This window comes from Rhyacophila brunnea, unplaced genomic scaffold, assembly GCF_057557595.1.
Source record: "Rhyacophila brunnea isolate RB1 unplaced genomic scaffold, BYU_Rbru_1.0 scaffold_12, whole genome shotgun sequence".
NCBI lineage: Eukaryota > Metazoa > Arthropoda > Insecta > Trichoptera > Rhyacophilidae > Rhyacophila > Rhyacophila brunnea.
Window position 1 is genome coordinate 21,107,208 of NW_028232774.1, and position 17,165 is coordinate 21,124,372.

General features: G+C 32.7%; 1 protein-coding gene across 1 annotated transcript in view; it reads left to right on the forward strand.

Annotated features, from left to right (window-relative positions):
- Swim (Secreted Wg-interacting molecule) overlaps window positions 1-12,386 on the forward strand; it is a 145,374-nt gene extending 132,988 nt beyond the window's left edge. Inside the window, exons 4-9 of the mRNA XM_085960934.1 lie at window positions 5,148-5,320; window positions 5,977-6,157; window positions 7,087-7,221; window positions 8,014-8,216; window positions 8,809-8,945; window positions 10,208-12,386. Of these exons, the coding sequence (XP_085817060.1) occupies window positions 5,148-5,320; window positions 5,977-6,157; window positions 7,087-7,221; window positions 8,014-8,216; window positions 8,809-8,945; window positions 10,208-10,354 (976 nt within the window). The 3' untranslated portion in view covers window positions 10,355-12,386. The remainder of the gene's footprint in view (window positions 1-5,147; window positions 5,321-5,976; window positions 6,158-7,086; window positions 7,222-8,013; window positions 8,217-8,808; window positions 8,946-10,207) is intronic.
- Window positions 12,387-17,165: the final 4,779 nt, after the last annotated feature.

Sequence of the window (17,165 nt, forward strand, 5' to 3'; positions counted from 1 at the left end):
ACAAGGTTTCTACTGTCTTGCATTTCTGACAAATTAAAAAAATTGATGAAGCATTACGTATATAAGCAATCTTGCTGTGAGTTTTTAACTTTTATGCTCCATTGATCTAAATGACTTCTTATTTCGCAGTACACAGTTTGGCAGACAATGTATAGTGTATAGTGTCATACCTATCAAATACATAAAAAGCACTACTACATAATACATAATATATTATTTTAATTTATTTAGACTAGATCATGATTATTATACAATAACAAACTTTTTTACGGGGAAAGATTGTTAGCAATTTTTTGTTTAACCCAGTAGATCTTTTGCGCTGGATCAAACAATGAAATTTTTACCCACAGTTTTTGAGACGTTCACTCTACTAACTAGATTAGCGTGGGTGATTCATGCCACTTTTTACGCGATAATCCTGAATGATGTTTGATAATAGACAGGTCGAGTATTCGTCGTGCATAAATTAATTGATAGTCGCGGTTAAAAAATGTGGCGAGCTGCCACTGTACTTATCCAATGTAACCCACAGGAATTTATACTTACCTATTACCTACATATCTATTAATATTTAATTTTCTTAGAAATTAAAGGATAAAATATGTATCTCTTAAATAACTGATAAGATAAAGTGTCCAAACCGCATTAAAGATAACAAAATTATCATTAAAAATATTTTATTATAAAATACATTTAAATTCAAAATTCTGTCTGCTTCGGAAAAGGAAGTGGTTTTGACGGAAAATAAATTATGTCATGAAAATATTCTACTGAAATTTATTTACCTAGACACCTAATTATTGTACATTTTTGCGGTAAAACTTAATGTTAAAGATCATTCATAAAATAAACGTTATCAATATATTAATTGCTGTATGTAGGTTTGGCGTGGTTTATTATTATATTAATCTTTTAAGCCAAAAACAAGTATTTTTCTTCTTCTTTGATAGTTCATGGCTGAGATTACTGTATGGTTCAGAGTTTTTCATACTATTTCCTTTTCCAGCGCTCTGTTCTTATCGTATATTTTTTGGCTCTTCAACAGCTTCTGTCAAAATCCACTCATCCGAATCGTACACTTTTCCACTTGCAGTAGCAATGGAAAAGAAATAGTTATATGGCATCACGATCACACAGATCAAAGTCAACTTGGATGAAGTACACGGAGACTGCATCAGAGTTGAAGAGTGTATTTTTGGATACATAGGTGGTCTAAACGTGGTCATACGAACATTGGAGATGAATCCGCTCTGGGTAGCTAATTGAGGTTACCATGGGTAAAATTATTGAAAAAATCCATCGTATTACGCGTACCTATCTCGTAATATCTCTATAGAGCAGTCTTTCTCAAAGTGGGCGCTGGAGGCTTTCAGGGGGGCAGTAGAAGGCTCACAGAAAATTAGGGGGCGTTAAGGAAATCTAGAGGGGCGACGGTGGACAAATTCTATCTATAAAAATCCGACGGAATCTAGACACGACACCACTTGAGATGCGATTTATTACTCCAATGCTTGGAGTCCCGTATATACGGTTAAATTAGAGTCACTTACGCATGTAATAATGTGGATGCAGCTTTATATTATTTCATGTATGTAATCCAAGTAAGTTAACTAAATAAAATTGTCTTCCGATTTCCGATATTTTTTTTCATACAAAAATTTTCGGTCGATTTGACTCGTCGACAAACTCGTCGAAATGCATCAGATTCATCCTTCACATTAGATAAGTTTGAAATTCATAGCATTCTTTTAATGTTAATAAAAATACTTCTAAATATGATTAAGTATGAGTTTTAATTCCTCTCATTGAAACATTCTTTGATCTCAGAAATAGGATATCAGTCACACCCTATCTATCATATCCATATAATAATACATGTTTAAAAATAATTATATTTGCAATAACTGTTTTTAAGATACGCAACAGATTATACAGGTAATATAAAAAAGGTATGTAAGTTAAAAAAAAAATGGGGGGCACTAGATTTTTTTTAAATCTCAAAGTGGGCGATGGTCGAAATAAGTTTGAGAACCTGTGCTATAGAGCATCTCAAATCAATGGGTGTACATTATTCTTAATGAAAAGTTAGATGTGAAAAAGTCGTCTGCGCGACGAGTGCCGCGATTCTTGACTATCGACTAATCCTAATCCGAAAGACTACATCGATTCGTGACTGATGATTAAACTACACACCAGAATCCAGACAGCAATTATTAAAGCAATGGAAAAAGACTGGTGAAAGTCGCGAAAGTGGCGAAGATCGTTTTGTCGGCTGGGAAGGTAATTGTCACTGTTTTTCCGATCCTATAATCATTATGTATTAGGTACTTGGAAAACGCAATACAATAAGATGATCATATTTACGCGGCGTTATTAGATCGTTTTAAAAACGAGTTGAAGGAAAAACGGCCAAGATTATCGTACAAAAAAAATCTCTAACCAGGACAATGCGCCGTCCCAAAACTCTCATTGATTGAGCTTCGAATTAGTTTTTCATTCACCAAATTCACCAGACTTGGGCCCCGTGCGACTTCTTATCATGAACGAATTTCAATATTATATTACCCACTAAGAATTTTTCGTCAAATCAGGATATCGTCATCATAGTCAATGATTATTTTAAAGAACTCGGATGGTGTGGAAAATGGAAAATTGTCATATCAAAATAAGACTATGTTAAAATAAATACATAGTTTTGCTAAAAAAACTTCTTTAACTACCCTTGTAATGGGTTTTGTTACTTACGTGCTCCTCTCTCCCACGGGTAGGTACTCTTAATTTAAAGTAATGTAAATTCAGTCAGATCACATTTGAGTGCATGGCGACCTCAGTCTTGGTTAACTGCTTCTGAGATATTCCCAGTACTACAACAAAAGATCCTTGATTTAAAACGTAGGGTCCCGTCACACGCCCGATTAAGACTGGTGTGGTGCGGGGCAATGTGGTTTGGTGTGGCCATTAACCTCAATGGGTATTCCATATGAAGGAAGCTCTTTATCGTGCTCTCCAACCTTCGACCTGACGAATACCATAACTTTTCCAAGTCGTATTACATACGACCCGGCGCAAAGTCCGAGGAGAACATGTCCCTAGAAAAAAACATTTTGTTTTCACGATATTAATGATAATTTTATTTTAGGATAAAAAACATGTAAATGAATATTAATATTAAATTTGGTATTAACTTGTCAGATACATATTATTTATATTTATAATAAATCTTGCAGGAGAGAATGAAACTTGAGTAAAAAAAGAAACAAAAATGGTATGTCAATGTCATGAACAACTCCTGTTTCACTTGTGGTGGCAATTTTTCATTTTTTTATTTGTTTTTTAATCAGATAAATAGTCAATAACATTGTTACAACATAAGCTGACTCATCTTTCAATATTTTTTCTAAACAAAAAATAATTTATTGAAAGATGTGTATATCGGAAATGTCACGACACGGCGACGATGAATGTTTGAAAGAAAGTATCAGGTTTTTGTAGATTATAAAAAATGTTAGGTAAGTATATTATGATATATTTAAAAACATTGCATATGCAATACAAGCAAAACAGACTAGTTTCATTATTAATATCAATTTCGAAAAATTGTATTGTAAATATTTCGATGTCATTGGTTATGGACTGACTGGAATGGAGTTCTTTGTTGACCACAGTTAATTTAATGAGAAGTTACCTAATCATCCTGTTCTAATTAATTGTAAGTGCAATTTATCAGTTTTGAGTTAATCTAGTTTGAAGAATGCGCAGCGCACGAAATGGAAAATTTTACGAACCGGAATGCTCGATAATTTTACGATTCAGTACTTACTATTATCCAATATTATGTTTATTTTATAAAAATAAGTGCGTTAGATTTTTTTGGCTTATTTGGCTCAGACGGTCGAATTATATTTTCCACGAGACGAAGCGAAACATTTGGGGATTTTATGAACCGGAACGGCGTTCCGATCCATTTCGAGCCCTGCGAATGCGTCCAAGGCGATAGATAATGTCAGGAGCACGTCAAGCTGGGGCGGCAGTTTTCAAAAGTCCAAAAAAAAAACATTTATGATAAAAAAGTCACATGCAATGCAATTAATTCTCTTTTATTTCGTTTCACTTATAATGTTTCCGTTCTCCTAACACGATCGAAAAAACACAAATTATTAATTAATAACCATGCCGACTTTCAAAATTATGCATTTGAGGTGTTATTTATAATTCAGTTAATACCTAATTGCGAACGTTTTCTGTAACTCAAAATCAGGGTAGGTAATTATAATTAACAATCTTACTCACTTTGATTCTTAAACGCCAATAGGATGTCCAAATTTAAGTATTAACCCACTTCACTTCTTAGTGATTTTAAATATTTTTTTATAAATGCGTAATAAAATACTAACTACATTTTTTATTGAACGTACACGATTCGGAACAATTTAAGAAATAAAAGTACACATAGAGCTTGTGATTTCTCGACTTTTTTAATTTCTCGAGATTGAAGAATTCTTGAAATCAATTAAGTATAAGTACCTACCTATTTGTTTTCCCGAGAATTCCTGAGAATTTTCAAGAATTCGACATTATTACGAAATTACATCTTGGCGATATTTTTTTTCGATTTTATATCTACCGGCCATTTCTCAATCACAACCTAAAAGTACACACACATTGTTAGCATTTCTTCAATCATAACTAGATCAGTAAGGTCTGCTATGATTTGTAATTGTGACAATATCTTTAAATAAATAGTTTAAAATAAAACTAAATGCCTATTTTTGCTCCTAAGCGTTTCATTTGTGTTTCCATAGACTGGAGGTTATATTAACATGGTTTTTACCAGAAATGATTGTTAACCATTCGGCCAACCCATTGAACCCAACCCAACGAACAACATGTGTTTTTGCCACGCCTACCAACTATCACTATCGTTGGTGCTTTATAATAATAGGTATTATTTTTCTTCTTAGCCCCTTCCTTAGTCAGGTTATGGATGCCATATAGTGCCTCCAAGAATCCTTATCACTTGCCAGTTTTCTTGCGTCTTTCCAGGTTATTCCAGCATCATGTACTTTTGACGTATGCACCCTATGGATTATATTTAGCGGCCTTCATATTGTAATTGAATAGGTATTATAAGTGTTAAAATTTTCCAGTTCCTGCACATATGAGAATGGTCAAATGGAGATGAAGTGTGACGCAGACCCTTGCATGGTGGAGCAGGAACTCCTAGAAAACATCAACTCAGATCCTGCGTCCTCGTGGACGGCAACCAACTATTCCACCTTCTGGGGCCACAAGCTCAGTGAGGGCTTAAAGCTTAGATTAGGTGAGTAAACTCTTTTTCTCAATGGGTCGGTAACAGATTGGTCTTATGGCGTACTTACAACTAGTTAAAACATGCTTCAAAAAAAGCGGGCTAAGAGTGTATTTAATTTTTTAATGTTTCCTGAAATAGCTGAAGATTAAACAAGTAGGTAGATAAAGTTAAATAAACAGATGTAGTGTTTTTATACAGAAATGCTATGACTAACAGTTGGTCATGAAATTTAAGCTACTTCCATGAGTTGTAAATGGTGAACACATTGAAACATATTATCACAGTGCTATTTTTGCAAATAAAACAGCTCATTTTCAATCAGTCTATCTATCTATGTTCCGGGCTTTAATAAATAGCAATTAAATAACATTTTTAAAGACTTATTGTGGTAGGTACATATTTCATAATATTAATTAATTAGATTGGCATAAAAACAATTATTTTCTCATAAATTTAAAATTCTTAAGCGTAAAAGAGTAGTTTCTTTTCATATGAACATAATGAAAAGTTCTTTGATGTTTGAAAACCACTGATGTATTGAGTAAAACGATTAATAGACTAAATTTTCTAATAGTTTTGTTTATTGAATTATAATTGTCAAACTAGGCTGGTAGTAAATATTATGTTGCGATGCTCAATATTATTTTAACATGCATCCATTTCAGGAACGCTGACTCCAGAAAAGACCCTCAACATGTATCCATTGAGGCCAATCTATGATCCGAATGCGCTTCCCCGATCATTTGACGCCACAAACCACTGGCCCAACCAATTGGCGTCCATCAAGGACCAGGGATGGTGCGGATCATCATGGGCTATCTCCACGGCTGATGTGGCTAGTGATAGGTGAGTAGATGAGTGGATGCACCATTACTTAATTTTAGGCTATCCTTAGTCAAAAAATATAAAACAAGAAATTACAGCACACCTCATGTCAAAATAATAAAACTTAAAAAATTAACAGTTGCCATAGTTTTTTTAGCTATTTAGAATAAGGTTGAATATTTTTCTAGCACATAGAAGAAATTTTTTAATAGTATAATATAACAAAGAATTCAATATGGAATTACAGCAGCATTTAACATAGAATTAACTCATTCATGTGGCTCCTTGCACGTGAATGAGCTTGACAGTCTCTGATCAGGCAAGCTGAGGTGTCAATTATATTAGGTATAATTTAATTATAGTAAATATAAAAAACTAAAAAGCGGTTAATTTACCTCAGAATGGTTAAATAGGGTTCGAACCAAGTGGGGCTGGTCTATAAAAAACATAAATATCAGTTTTTCAATGAGTATTTGATCCAGTGCAAGGACCCAATGGTAAGGGCTAATGGCTAAGAAGTATTCCATATAAAAAAATCAATATCTACCTGTGGAGGTTTAGGATCAAACATGGTAATTTACTTATTTTTATGGGGAATGGTTGTTGGCCATTCGCCCAACCCATTTGGATCTTGCACTGGATCAAAGACACATTGATAAACAACATTTTTTGTGTCCAACCGTGCGATCGAACTCGCAACCTATGGCTTCTTAAACGATCGCTCTATCAACTTGCTACCGTCAGTATTTCTAAATAATATTAATTAGCTCTCATTTATGTCTCAATCATTTAAATTACTTACCTATCTATTTAAAATGTTTTTAACAATTTTTATTGGGTAGACAGTTTGTAGACGTTTGCTTTATGGAGGAAGGATTGTGAAGCCAGGGAGTTTTGCTTGATATATCAAAGAAATACAATAAAGATTTTCTTTTTAATTTTTCTTTCAGATTTGTGATTATGTCAGAGGGTCTGGAGCATCCTCAACTGAGTGCCCAGCAGTTATTATCGTGCAACAACCGTGGACAGCTTTCTTGCCATGGAGGTTATCTGGACAGAGCATGGCAATTTATCAGGAAATTTGGGTAATGCAATTAGTAATTCACATTATGTTAATATAAAATAGCGGCCCCTGAAATAGTTGCATCTTAAATTGCATGTCAACGGTATTTATTGAAGTGTGCCCACACAAATAAATGATATTAAATGAACGGGAGTCCTGAAATTATCGATGAAAAGGATCTCCATTTTTATTTCTTCGTATTTGTGTTCTTGTATTACAACGTACTATACCAGCATATTTTGTACAATTTGGGCTATGTGCTTGTTACCATTGTATTCCATTTTCTTTGTTGTTTTCAATGCAGAAAATGCATGTTTATATATTGTCTCCTTCATTTATTTTTCTATTTCTTTATTTTTCACCTATCTTTTTCAATCCTCTCCGGTGTATTTTAATGATTCATTGTGACAACTCGATGGATTTTTGGATGCTTCTTGCCTATCCATACCCACACAAACTAAGCAGTTCCCTCTAGTAAGCATTTTGTACCAAATTCTGATTAATGTTATTGGTTTCATGGTCGGTTACCTCCATTTTTTTTTTTTTGATTTTTATGATTCTGGTTCTCTTCATCACTTTTCCATGATAATATCTTTTCATAATATATTGAACCCAACTCCTTATCAGTTGTTATTAGTCTTATTTCTAAACCAACTTTAAACATAGATTTTTATTAATTTCAATAACTTTTAGGTAATTTTATTAAGCTATAAAGCTCCAGTGTTCTGCAAAATCTGTTTGGGAATTACTGCCCTAAAAGTAACACCAAGCATATTCATAATTTCGATATTGTTAACATATTATGTTGTTACAGACTCGTAAATGAAGAATGCTTCCCGTATGTTGGAGCAGAGAAGAAATGCACCATACCGCTGCGAGGAAATCTACTAAGCGCCAGATGTGCTCTGCCTGAAGACAACGCCTACCGAACTGATAAATACCATGCGGCCCCTGCTCACAGATTGGGCAATGAGACTGATATTATGTACGAGATTCTCAATTCCGGCCCTGTACAAGGTAAGGACGAAGTGGTTCCTAGATGTAATAGGATAACCGCGAAAATGAAAAAAATTGGATCCTCGAATGGACAAGAGATTTAATCTCCCATTGAGGACTTTTATGATGATAATATAATTGCTATACATACTTACTCGGAGAATCAATGAATTTTAGTTGTGAATGACTCCTGTTTATTTTCTTGTTTAACAACAGTATCACGGCATCAAAATACCCAGAAAACAGTTTATACAAATAATTGATGGGGAATCACAAGTAGCTCTTTCAAGCATCGATAAAAAAGTTATGTTTTTGTAAACAAGGGCAATTAATTGATAATATTAATTTTTATAAACATTCCTATCAACATGCAACTTTAACACGTCATTCCACTATTTTGAGGTAATCACAAAAACCACCAAGCACATTTTTTTTCATGTGAGTTGTAAAATATAGAAAATGGCATTTTGCAAATGTTTACAATAATGAAATCTTAATCTATCTTTCCACAACCAATTTTTAGTCGGTCACCATTAAAAACGATAGATCAAGAATCTAATGTAGGCTTGCATTGAAAAGTTATTTCATAGTGTTATATATTTTGTTATTTCAGCAACAATGAAGGTATACCAGGATCTCTTCTCATACAAAGACGGAGTCTACAGGCGTTCTCGGCACGTTCCCGCAGAATTCGGATATCACTCCATCAGATTGGTTGGCTGGGGAGTTGAAGATGGCATTAAATACTGGGTATGTTTCTATAGTACAATTCATGATACGAGACTTTAAAACCCATCTTTACCTTGTTACTTGTTATGCACGCTGTCATTGGCGCGCGCCATAAACTGACTGTACATCAGGTTAATAAAATTATACTTTGGGCCCTGAGAAGTTCACAAGCCAAATTATTAACAAATGGACAAGTACGACAACAGCTTGTTCATCTATTATGCTATCAAGCAGTTCAAAAATATTATATTGATTCATATTATCAAGTTCTTCAAAGAGGTATATGTATGTATTTTTATTCATGTTTGCTGAAACAAAACAAGAAATTATAGCGACCTATGAAATGGTTGAGGATTATTTCATGAAAAAAGCAAAAATATACTAAATAAATTGAAAATTTCCCGATCCCAAATGTACTTATGAAAAATAAAAATATATTACGATAATACATTATAATTTTCATAGAAATAACTAAAAAACTACACCGCAAAATATTAATTAACATGGTAAAATATTTTTAACAACACCAAACTCAACTTCACTACTACTAAATGGGCAATGGTTAATATTTTGACTTTTAGACATGCACACTGATTTCCAGCCATTAATGCCAACTTCACGCCGGTTTGTCTTTGTATTAAGTTGCATTGACACGGTCCAAGTACACTTGGATCGAACGCCATCCAAGCGCACTCGTATGGGACATCTTCATACAAATTACTCCTATCCAAGCTACTTGGACCGCGTCCTACTCATCCAAGCTAGCTTGGATAGGAATAATTAGTATGAAGATGTCTCATACGAGTGCGCTCGGTCCAAGTCAACTTGGATCGTACTGGGACCGTGTCAACGCGGCTTTCACCAAAAAGCATTCTTGACAAACTTTTGAAACACTATGGCTGTCATTACCATGACCAGAATTGAAATTACAGACCATAATGTGAGTGGTTAATAAATTAACTAGATTCGGCCTTTGCCCTATATTGGGTTAATCGAATTATTAATTTTATTATACAGAAATTCTGATTCTAATTATAACTACCCTATATTTTTTCTTAAGATAAACTGACTATATGATGAAAATTCACATTATGTTCATAATAATATGTAGGCTCTCCAATGTGTTGTGCAATGAATCTATGGATATCAACTTGGTTTAGTATCCAGCGTATTTAATAACCCTATAACATAGTGTTCAATCTGGATTGGATCAGAAAGAAAATTACTCTATTAATGGACCAAGAAAAATAAGAGACACTATAATCATTATTATCTTATTGTAGAGAGTGGCAAACAGCTGGGGGAGGAACTGGGGACAAGACGGCTACTTCAAGATTGTCCGAGGGGTCAACGAATGCGAAATCGAGAAATTCGTCATCGGCGCGTGGGTCAAGACCCATCACAACAATGCAAACAGAGTTGATATTTAACTTGCGAGCGTTTTATTTAAAAACTTCAACAATGTCTTCATAAAATAAGTTGCCATAACCCATTTTTTAGTTTTAAGACAATTTATAGAGGCAAAGACACAGGCTAATTTATTTTATTGTTCTTAATTTAAATCAATCACAAAATGTTTATTTTACATTAATTACATTATCTATGGTATAATGATCTCATAAACACTTATTTTAAAAATCTAATAAAACACCAAAATCATTCAAAATTGAAAGAAATGGAATACATTTAATGAAGGCAACATTGAATTTGAAAAAAAGAACACCAATGTATTATTTAGATTTGTGATTCCCTTCTGTCAATGATGAAAATGTTTGGATGACATTGCAAAAAATATAAAAGTTCCTATGTAGTACGAATTCATTTTTACTCACTGCTGTGAACACATCTTAACCGTGTTCAAAATTGTTCTGTGTCTCTGCATTCTATATAAATACTTTACGATAGCTTAACTCGCTTTAATTACATAGAAATAATTATGTTAACGATTTCTATCTACTTTCCTGATTTTGTTGCAGTATCTCTTAAATTATCATTATCTTTGATAAATTAACCTATAGGTACAAAAATAATCAAGAGAGTAGATAGTAAACATATTATCTTCTTTAGTGTGCATTTGATAGTATGCGGCTTAAGAATGTAATGCTGTGATTTTCACTGCCATTTTGCGGTTCATAAGTGAATTATTTAAAAATCCACTGTAAAAATTATATGATCCGAAGTATCCCAGAAATTATTCTCCATTGCAACCGACAATTATTCATTACCGCAAAAACCACAATTATTCATTACCGCAAAAACCGTGAAAATATAATACGTAGGTAAGTACCTCTATATTATGTTTCACTTATGTATTATTTAAAAATACCATATTATGATGCATAATATTCTGCAGCATCTAAATCATCAATATATTTTATACGGTTTATATAAAGACATAACCAAACAAAAATACACCTTACCTTTTGGATGAATAGCCTTAAAAAGTATACCATAAATTTTAAATTATTGTTGTAAAAATTTTTGAATAAAGAACTTAATGTATTTGAGTGTTGCCAAGCAGCCGTAAAAAATAATCCAGAAAAATACGCTTAGCTATAATTATTTATGTTTTTCATAGGTGTTAGAAATATCATTTGAATTGCTTGAACCTGGTTTGATAATCAAAAGTGCTTGGTTATTATTGGAGTGTGTTCAAAAAATGACAATACATTATACCTACATGCTAAATAATATTTTATTAATTTATATATTTTCATTTGGTGGACTCCATTTTCAATCTTGAACTTTTGATTTTGGTTGATTAGTAGGTAGTTTGTTTGAGACCAGGGATTTATTTCAAGAATTTTTTATTCATTAAAAATGTCTGCCTTTATATATTAGGTATTAGGTAAGATAATTTTCCAGGATATGATTCTCTTTATTATTTTTTTCTCATTATTTGCTTAATTATTTTAGTAAGCATAGGTTATCATTTTTGTAAAAATATTGTATGCGTCAATCGAATGAATGGTGAGTTTTTGTTTTATGTTGACTTATTAATAGATGAAATGCATTTTATACAACTACAGAGATTTATTTTTTCTAATACTGCTTCTTCGCAATGGCTGAAGTAAGACGAATGTATGTGGTCAGCATTGTGAAGATGGTGACATAGACGCCGTATGGCCCATAGCCGGCAAATGTTTGCTGTCTATCGGCACAGTGTCTTTGTTTCAGCACGCATTAAAACGTGCCAACATTCGCCTTGCTTGAGCTATTGTGAAGAGGAGCAAGAATGCGATAAAAAAAAAAACTACAAAAACCTATATGAATTTTTATTGATTTTGTTTTAATGAAATACACAGTGTCAGGCACAAACTATAATTTATGATGTAGGTATGTTACTGAATTAATTTCTAAACTCAATCTGTTATTGTGTGAAAAAATAAGATAAGTTGCGAAAGGCTGTAAGTCTTATAAAATATCTTATAATATTTTTGTTACCAATGAAAATGTTTTGTCAAAAAAAAAACTATAGAATATAATTATTATTATAATTATTTAGTTACATACATATAAAAATAAAATGCAGTGTATTATGTGTGATGTGATTCAAGTATATAATAATGTCATTAGAATATAATTACTTTGTATATTTAAAAAAATAAAAGCGTAGATTTTATTTTGTTATTTCAACTGAATTCATTTTCCTCTTCCCTTTTGTAGATATGTACCGAACAAGAACCATCAAAATTTATATCTTCAGAGCTACATCTTCAGCATAGCTTTCCCAAGCCCCTTTAGTATATGTGTTACGCTGAATGTGCGAAATTGACTATTACATGAAATGGGCAAAATTTTGCCTAAATCATGAAAAATGCAAGCCCGTTGCCTTATTCATGAATTAGACAAAATATCTGGCGAGTGCGTGAATTCGGCAGTAATTTTTCTGCCTAGTTCATGCATTGGACAAATTAGATAGTAGCGCTACGGTGGTATTTTTTGCAACTAAACTAAATGTGTCAAATGCTCATGCATTGATCAAAATGTACGTATATTATCTATGGTCAAAATAGATGGTCGCGCTCCAGTGGTGTTTTTTGCAACTAATCAAACTAACCAATGTGTCAAATGTCATTGATTATAATATAAAAATATACCAATCAATAAAACAACAATGACGTTCATATCCATTTCTTCTTCTTTCGACCATGTCCGATCCTGATAGGATCATATGGGCCTCCACAGAGTGGAGGTTTGTATTAACAGATTTTATTTTTACGAGAAATGGATGTTAGCCACTTGCTCAACCTATTAGGTCCATACTCTGACTCATTCACAAATTGAAAAACAATAATGTGTACTTGCCAGACCCAGGATTCGAACCTGGGAACCTCGACTCTATAGGCCAGCGTTTAAGCCACGCGGCCATCGTGCTATAATATGCGCAAAAAAATCTACAACTATAATATGATAACGGAAGAATTTTATTGAAAGGTATTTTCGCGATTTGATTCGTGCTTGGGTATCAATCGTGCAATGGTCGATTGTATGTTTGTGATAGTTTGTTGTCACTTGTTAGCTAACCTCAAAATGGACATTCAGTTGAATAATTCAGAATTACAAAACCTAACCTAACCTAATAATATTATATTATGTCCAATTATAACTAATAAAACCATCTGTATTAAATTTACTTTTTGTACTGTCATGTTGACAGTTTAAGAATTCCATACCCTGGCGAATTCACATACTCGGCAGAAAATTTACCTAATTCATGAATAAGGCAACAGGCTTGACTATTACATGAATTAGCAAAAATTTTGCCCATTTCTTGTAATAGTCAATTTCGCACATTCGGCGTAACATATGTACATACAAAATGCACAACAATGATTAAAAATTAGTAATCGTATAATCTTCGCGATAAAGAATATTCAGATCCAAGCTATTGTCCAAATAGACAAAAATTCCAGGTATACAACGTGACTGTGTAAACCATCGCTCTGTATGGGTGTGAAACCTAGCACTTAACGGAGAAAAAAAAAGGTCTCCGAAGAATACTTGGACTGGTTAAAGTAAACCAAAAGTGACGCAACCGTACGAATGCTGAGCTCTGAACAATCGAATACAGTAAATGTCTTGCGATGAATCTAGTTCTCTCCATAAAGTTTAAGTTTATGAAGGAACCCCTATAGGCACTCAGTCGCTGGGGTGCCCCCGGAGGAGATTGGCGGATAACGTCAAGAGGGACACATTATTAATTGAGTTAGCATTTACTTGGTAGAATTTCATTTTACAAGAAATGAAAATATAATTAATATTAAATTCTACAGGTTTTTTTAAAAAGGTTTGTCGATAGCTATTTCGGTTGTAACACCATTATCAAGACTATTCAGATAGGCCGTTTGCCTTTGCTTATAATGTCAATAAATAACCATCGAATACTGTAATTTTGATAAATTTTGAAAATTTCGATATCCATTTTAAAAAACCCACTTAGGGTTTTCAAAGTATTAATAATATTACAATTAATAATAATGTAAAAATTCATAATATTGCTGGAACGAATAAGAAAATGTATTCTGTCTCTATCTATCAGTGGCGAAGGGTGGAGGTAGGCTGTTAAGATTCGCTATAAATAGTGCACACTAAACTTTGTTAGGCATATGTATTTGTTTTTATTGAACTAAGACTACAATTTACAGATGGTGTTAGTTAGTTTTTAAAAATCAATTAAACCCTGCCTAAACGAAACCATAATAGATTTGGTCTAATTTGGGCGATACGACAAAATTGTGCACACTTTTTCATTCATAGTTATTTGTTTTCGTTGGATTAAAACTACATATTAGACATATTGTTGGTTCATTTTTTTAATTCATTAAGCCCTGCGTAAACCAAACTAGAATAAATAAAAAATATTATTCTATCTATAAAATACTCAAAGTTATGTATGATTTAATTGCATAATTTTAGATATTTTATAGATAGACATGTATTTTTTGACTATTATCTATTATGGCTTGGTTTCTCAGGGTTTAATTGAATTTTAAAATCTAACCAACACTATCTGTAAATTGTAGTCTTATTTCAATGAAAACAAATATGTATGTCTGAAAAAGTTTAATGTACACTATTTATGGCGGATCTTAACAGCCTACCTCCACCCTTCGCCACTGCTATCTATACACGTATAGTATTTAAGCAAAGGCAAACGGCCTATCTGAATAGTCTTGATAATGGTGTTACAACCGAAATAGCTATCGACAAACCTTTTTAAAAAAACCTGTAGAATTTAATATTAATTATATTTTCATTTCTTGTAAAATGGAATTCTACCAAGTAAATGCTAACTCAATTAATAAATTGAAGATGGCGGATATAGCCATCCAAGCAAGTTTTTATAGACGTTTAAAACTTAAGCATAGAATCACGGTACAGAACGTGTGGTTTAATGAGCAGTGCATTAAGTGTAAAGTGTCCCCAAGTTACATCCAAATCAAGACAAAATCTACTAGCGCAGCAGGTAAAACTGCTATCAACAGAGCAAAGAAGATTTGGCTGAAGGCAGAGATCCGGGAGGGTATGAGGAAACGTGATAATCTTTTACATTATATTAAACTTCTTCATTCAGAATTATCCTTTAAACTTCATCCAATTGAATTCGATACATTAGACTATGACATTCGCGAAGAGATTAGCCAAATTATATTTGACAAATTTCAGAAACAGTGTCGTAAACTTAAAAAACTAACAGAATCTCATAACGTTAACGTAGAATCAACATCAAAATTCATTGTTAAACAAATTAAATTTTATGAAAAAACAATTAACTTGTCTAATGTTACATTTTCTAATCAAGAAATGCAACTTTTGAACAAAGGATTTAAATATCAAATCCCACAGTTGCCATCTAAGAAACAACTGGAATTACTAGCAATTGACACTGAAATGGCATTAGCTAGAGCTGATAACAATAAATTACTTAAACATACAACAGCTAAAATGATTTCGGATGCATTGCACACGAAGAAACGCGTGGTCAATAATGACGAAATTTCACATCTTAAATCTATTAAAAATAAAGTTAAAGATTACGACTTGGTGATCACCAAGGCAGATAAAGGCAACTCCGTTGTAATTATAAACAGAGCAGATTATTTAGAAAAAGTTAATAACTTTCTTAATCCGCGTGAGTTTGTTAAACTCAATAAAGACCCTACGTCTAAAATCGCATCTAAAGTTAAAACATTAATAAATGATTGCACTATCACTTTCCCCACCGAAGCTATCAAACGTAGTGTTACTCTTATGAATCCTATGGCACCCTTACTATATGGTCAACCGAAGATACATAAGACTAATATTCCTATTAGGCCCGTGGTATCATATACGAATACGCCAACAGTCAAATTAGCATATTATATTAATAAAATTTTTAAACATCTAACAAATTTCAAAGCCAAAAGAAGCGTAGAAAATTCAGTTGACTTAATTAATAAAATAAATACCATAGATTTACCTAGCAACTGTAAGCTGGTATCATTGGATGTAACCAGTTTATTTACTAACATTCCAGTTAAAGAATGTTTAGAAATAGTGTACGAAAAACTAGAAAAAGCTAAAGTACACCCATTTGAGTTAGAAGAAATTTATTCTTTAATGAAATTATGTGTAGAAAATAACTATTTCTTATTTAATTCAGAGTTTTATAATCAACTTGACGGAGTCCCTATGGGGTCTCCTTTAAGTCCTTTGCTCGCAGAACTTTTTATGGACAAATTCGAATCGGAATCACTTAAAATAGACTCAGTAGCTGACATATTATATTACCATAGATACGTGGATGATATTTTGATTTGCTGGAAAGGAACTGACCGTCAACTTAACTCGTTCGTCAAAAGGGCTAACGCATTGCACTGTAATATTAAATTCACGGTCGAAGTAGAGATAGAAAACAGAATTAATTTTCTAGACCTCACTATTCAGAGGGTTAATAATAAACATAACTTCAAAATATATAGAAAACCCACCTTTACTGAAACTACTATACATAAAGGATCGCAACATCCATGGATTCATAAGTTGGCGGCATACCATGCCATGATCCACAGGCTAGTTAGCGTACCCATGAACAAATTAGATTTTGAGGATGAACTACATACCATTAAACAAATAGCCTTAAGTAATGGATATGAAACATCAATGGTAGATAAAATATTATATAAAAAACAACTTAAATTAGCTAGATCAACAATATACCCTAACGTTAAAGATTCAAATCGTTATTACAAGTCC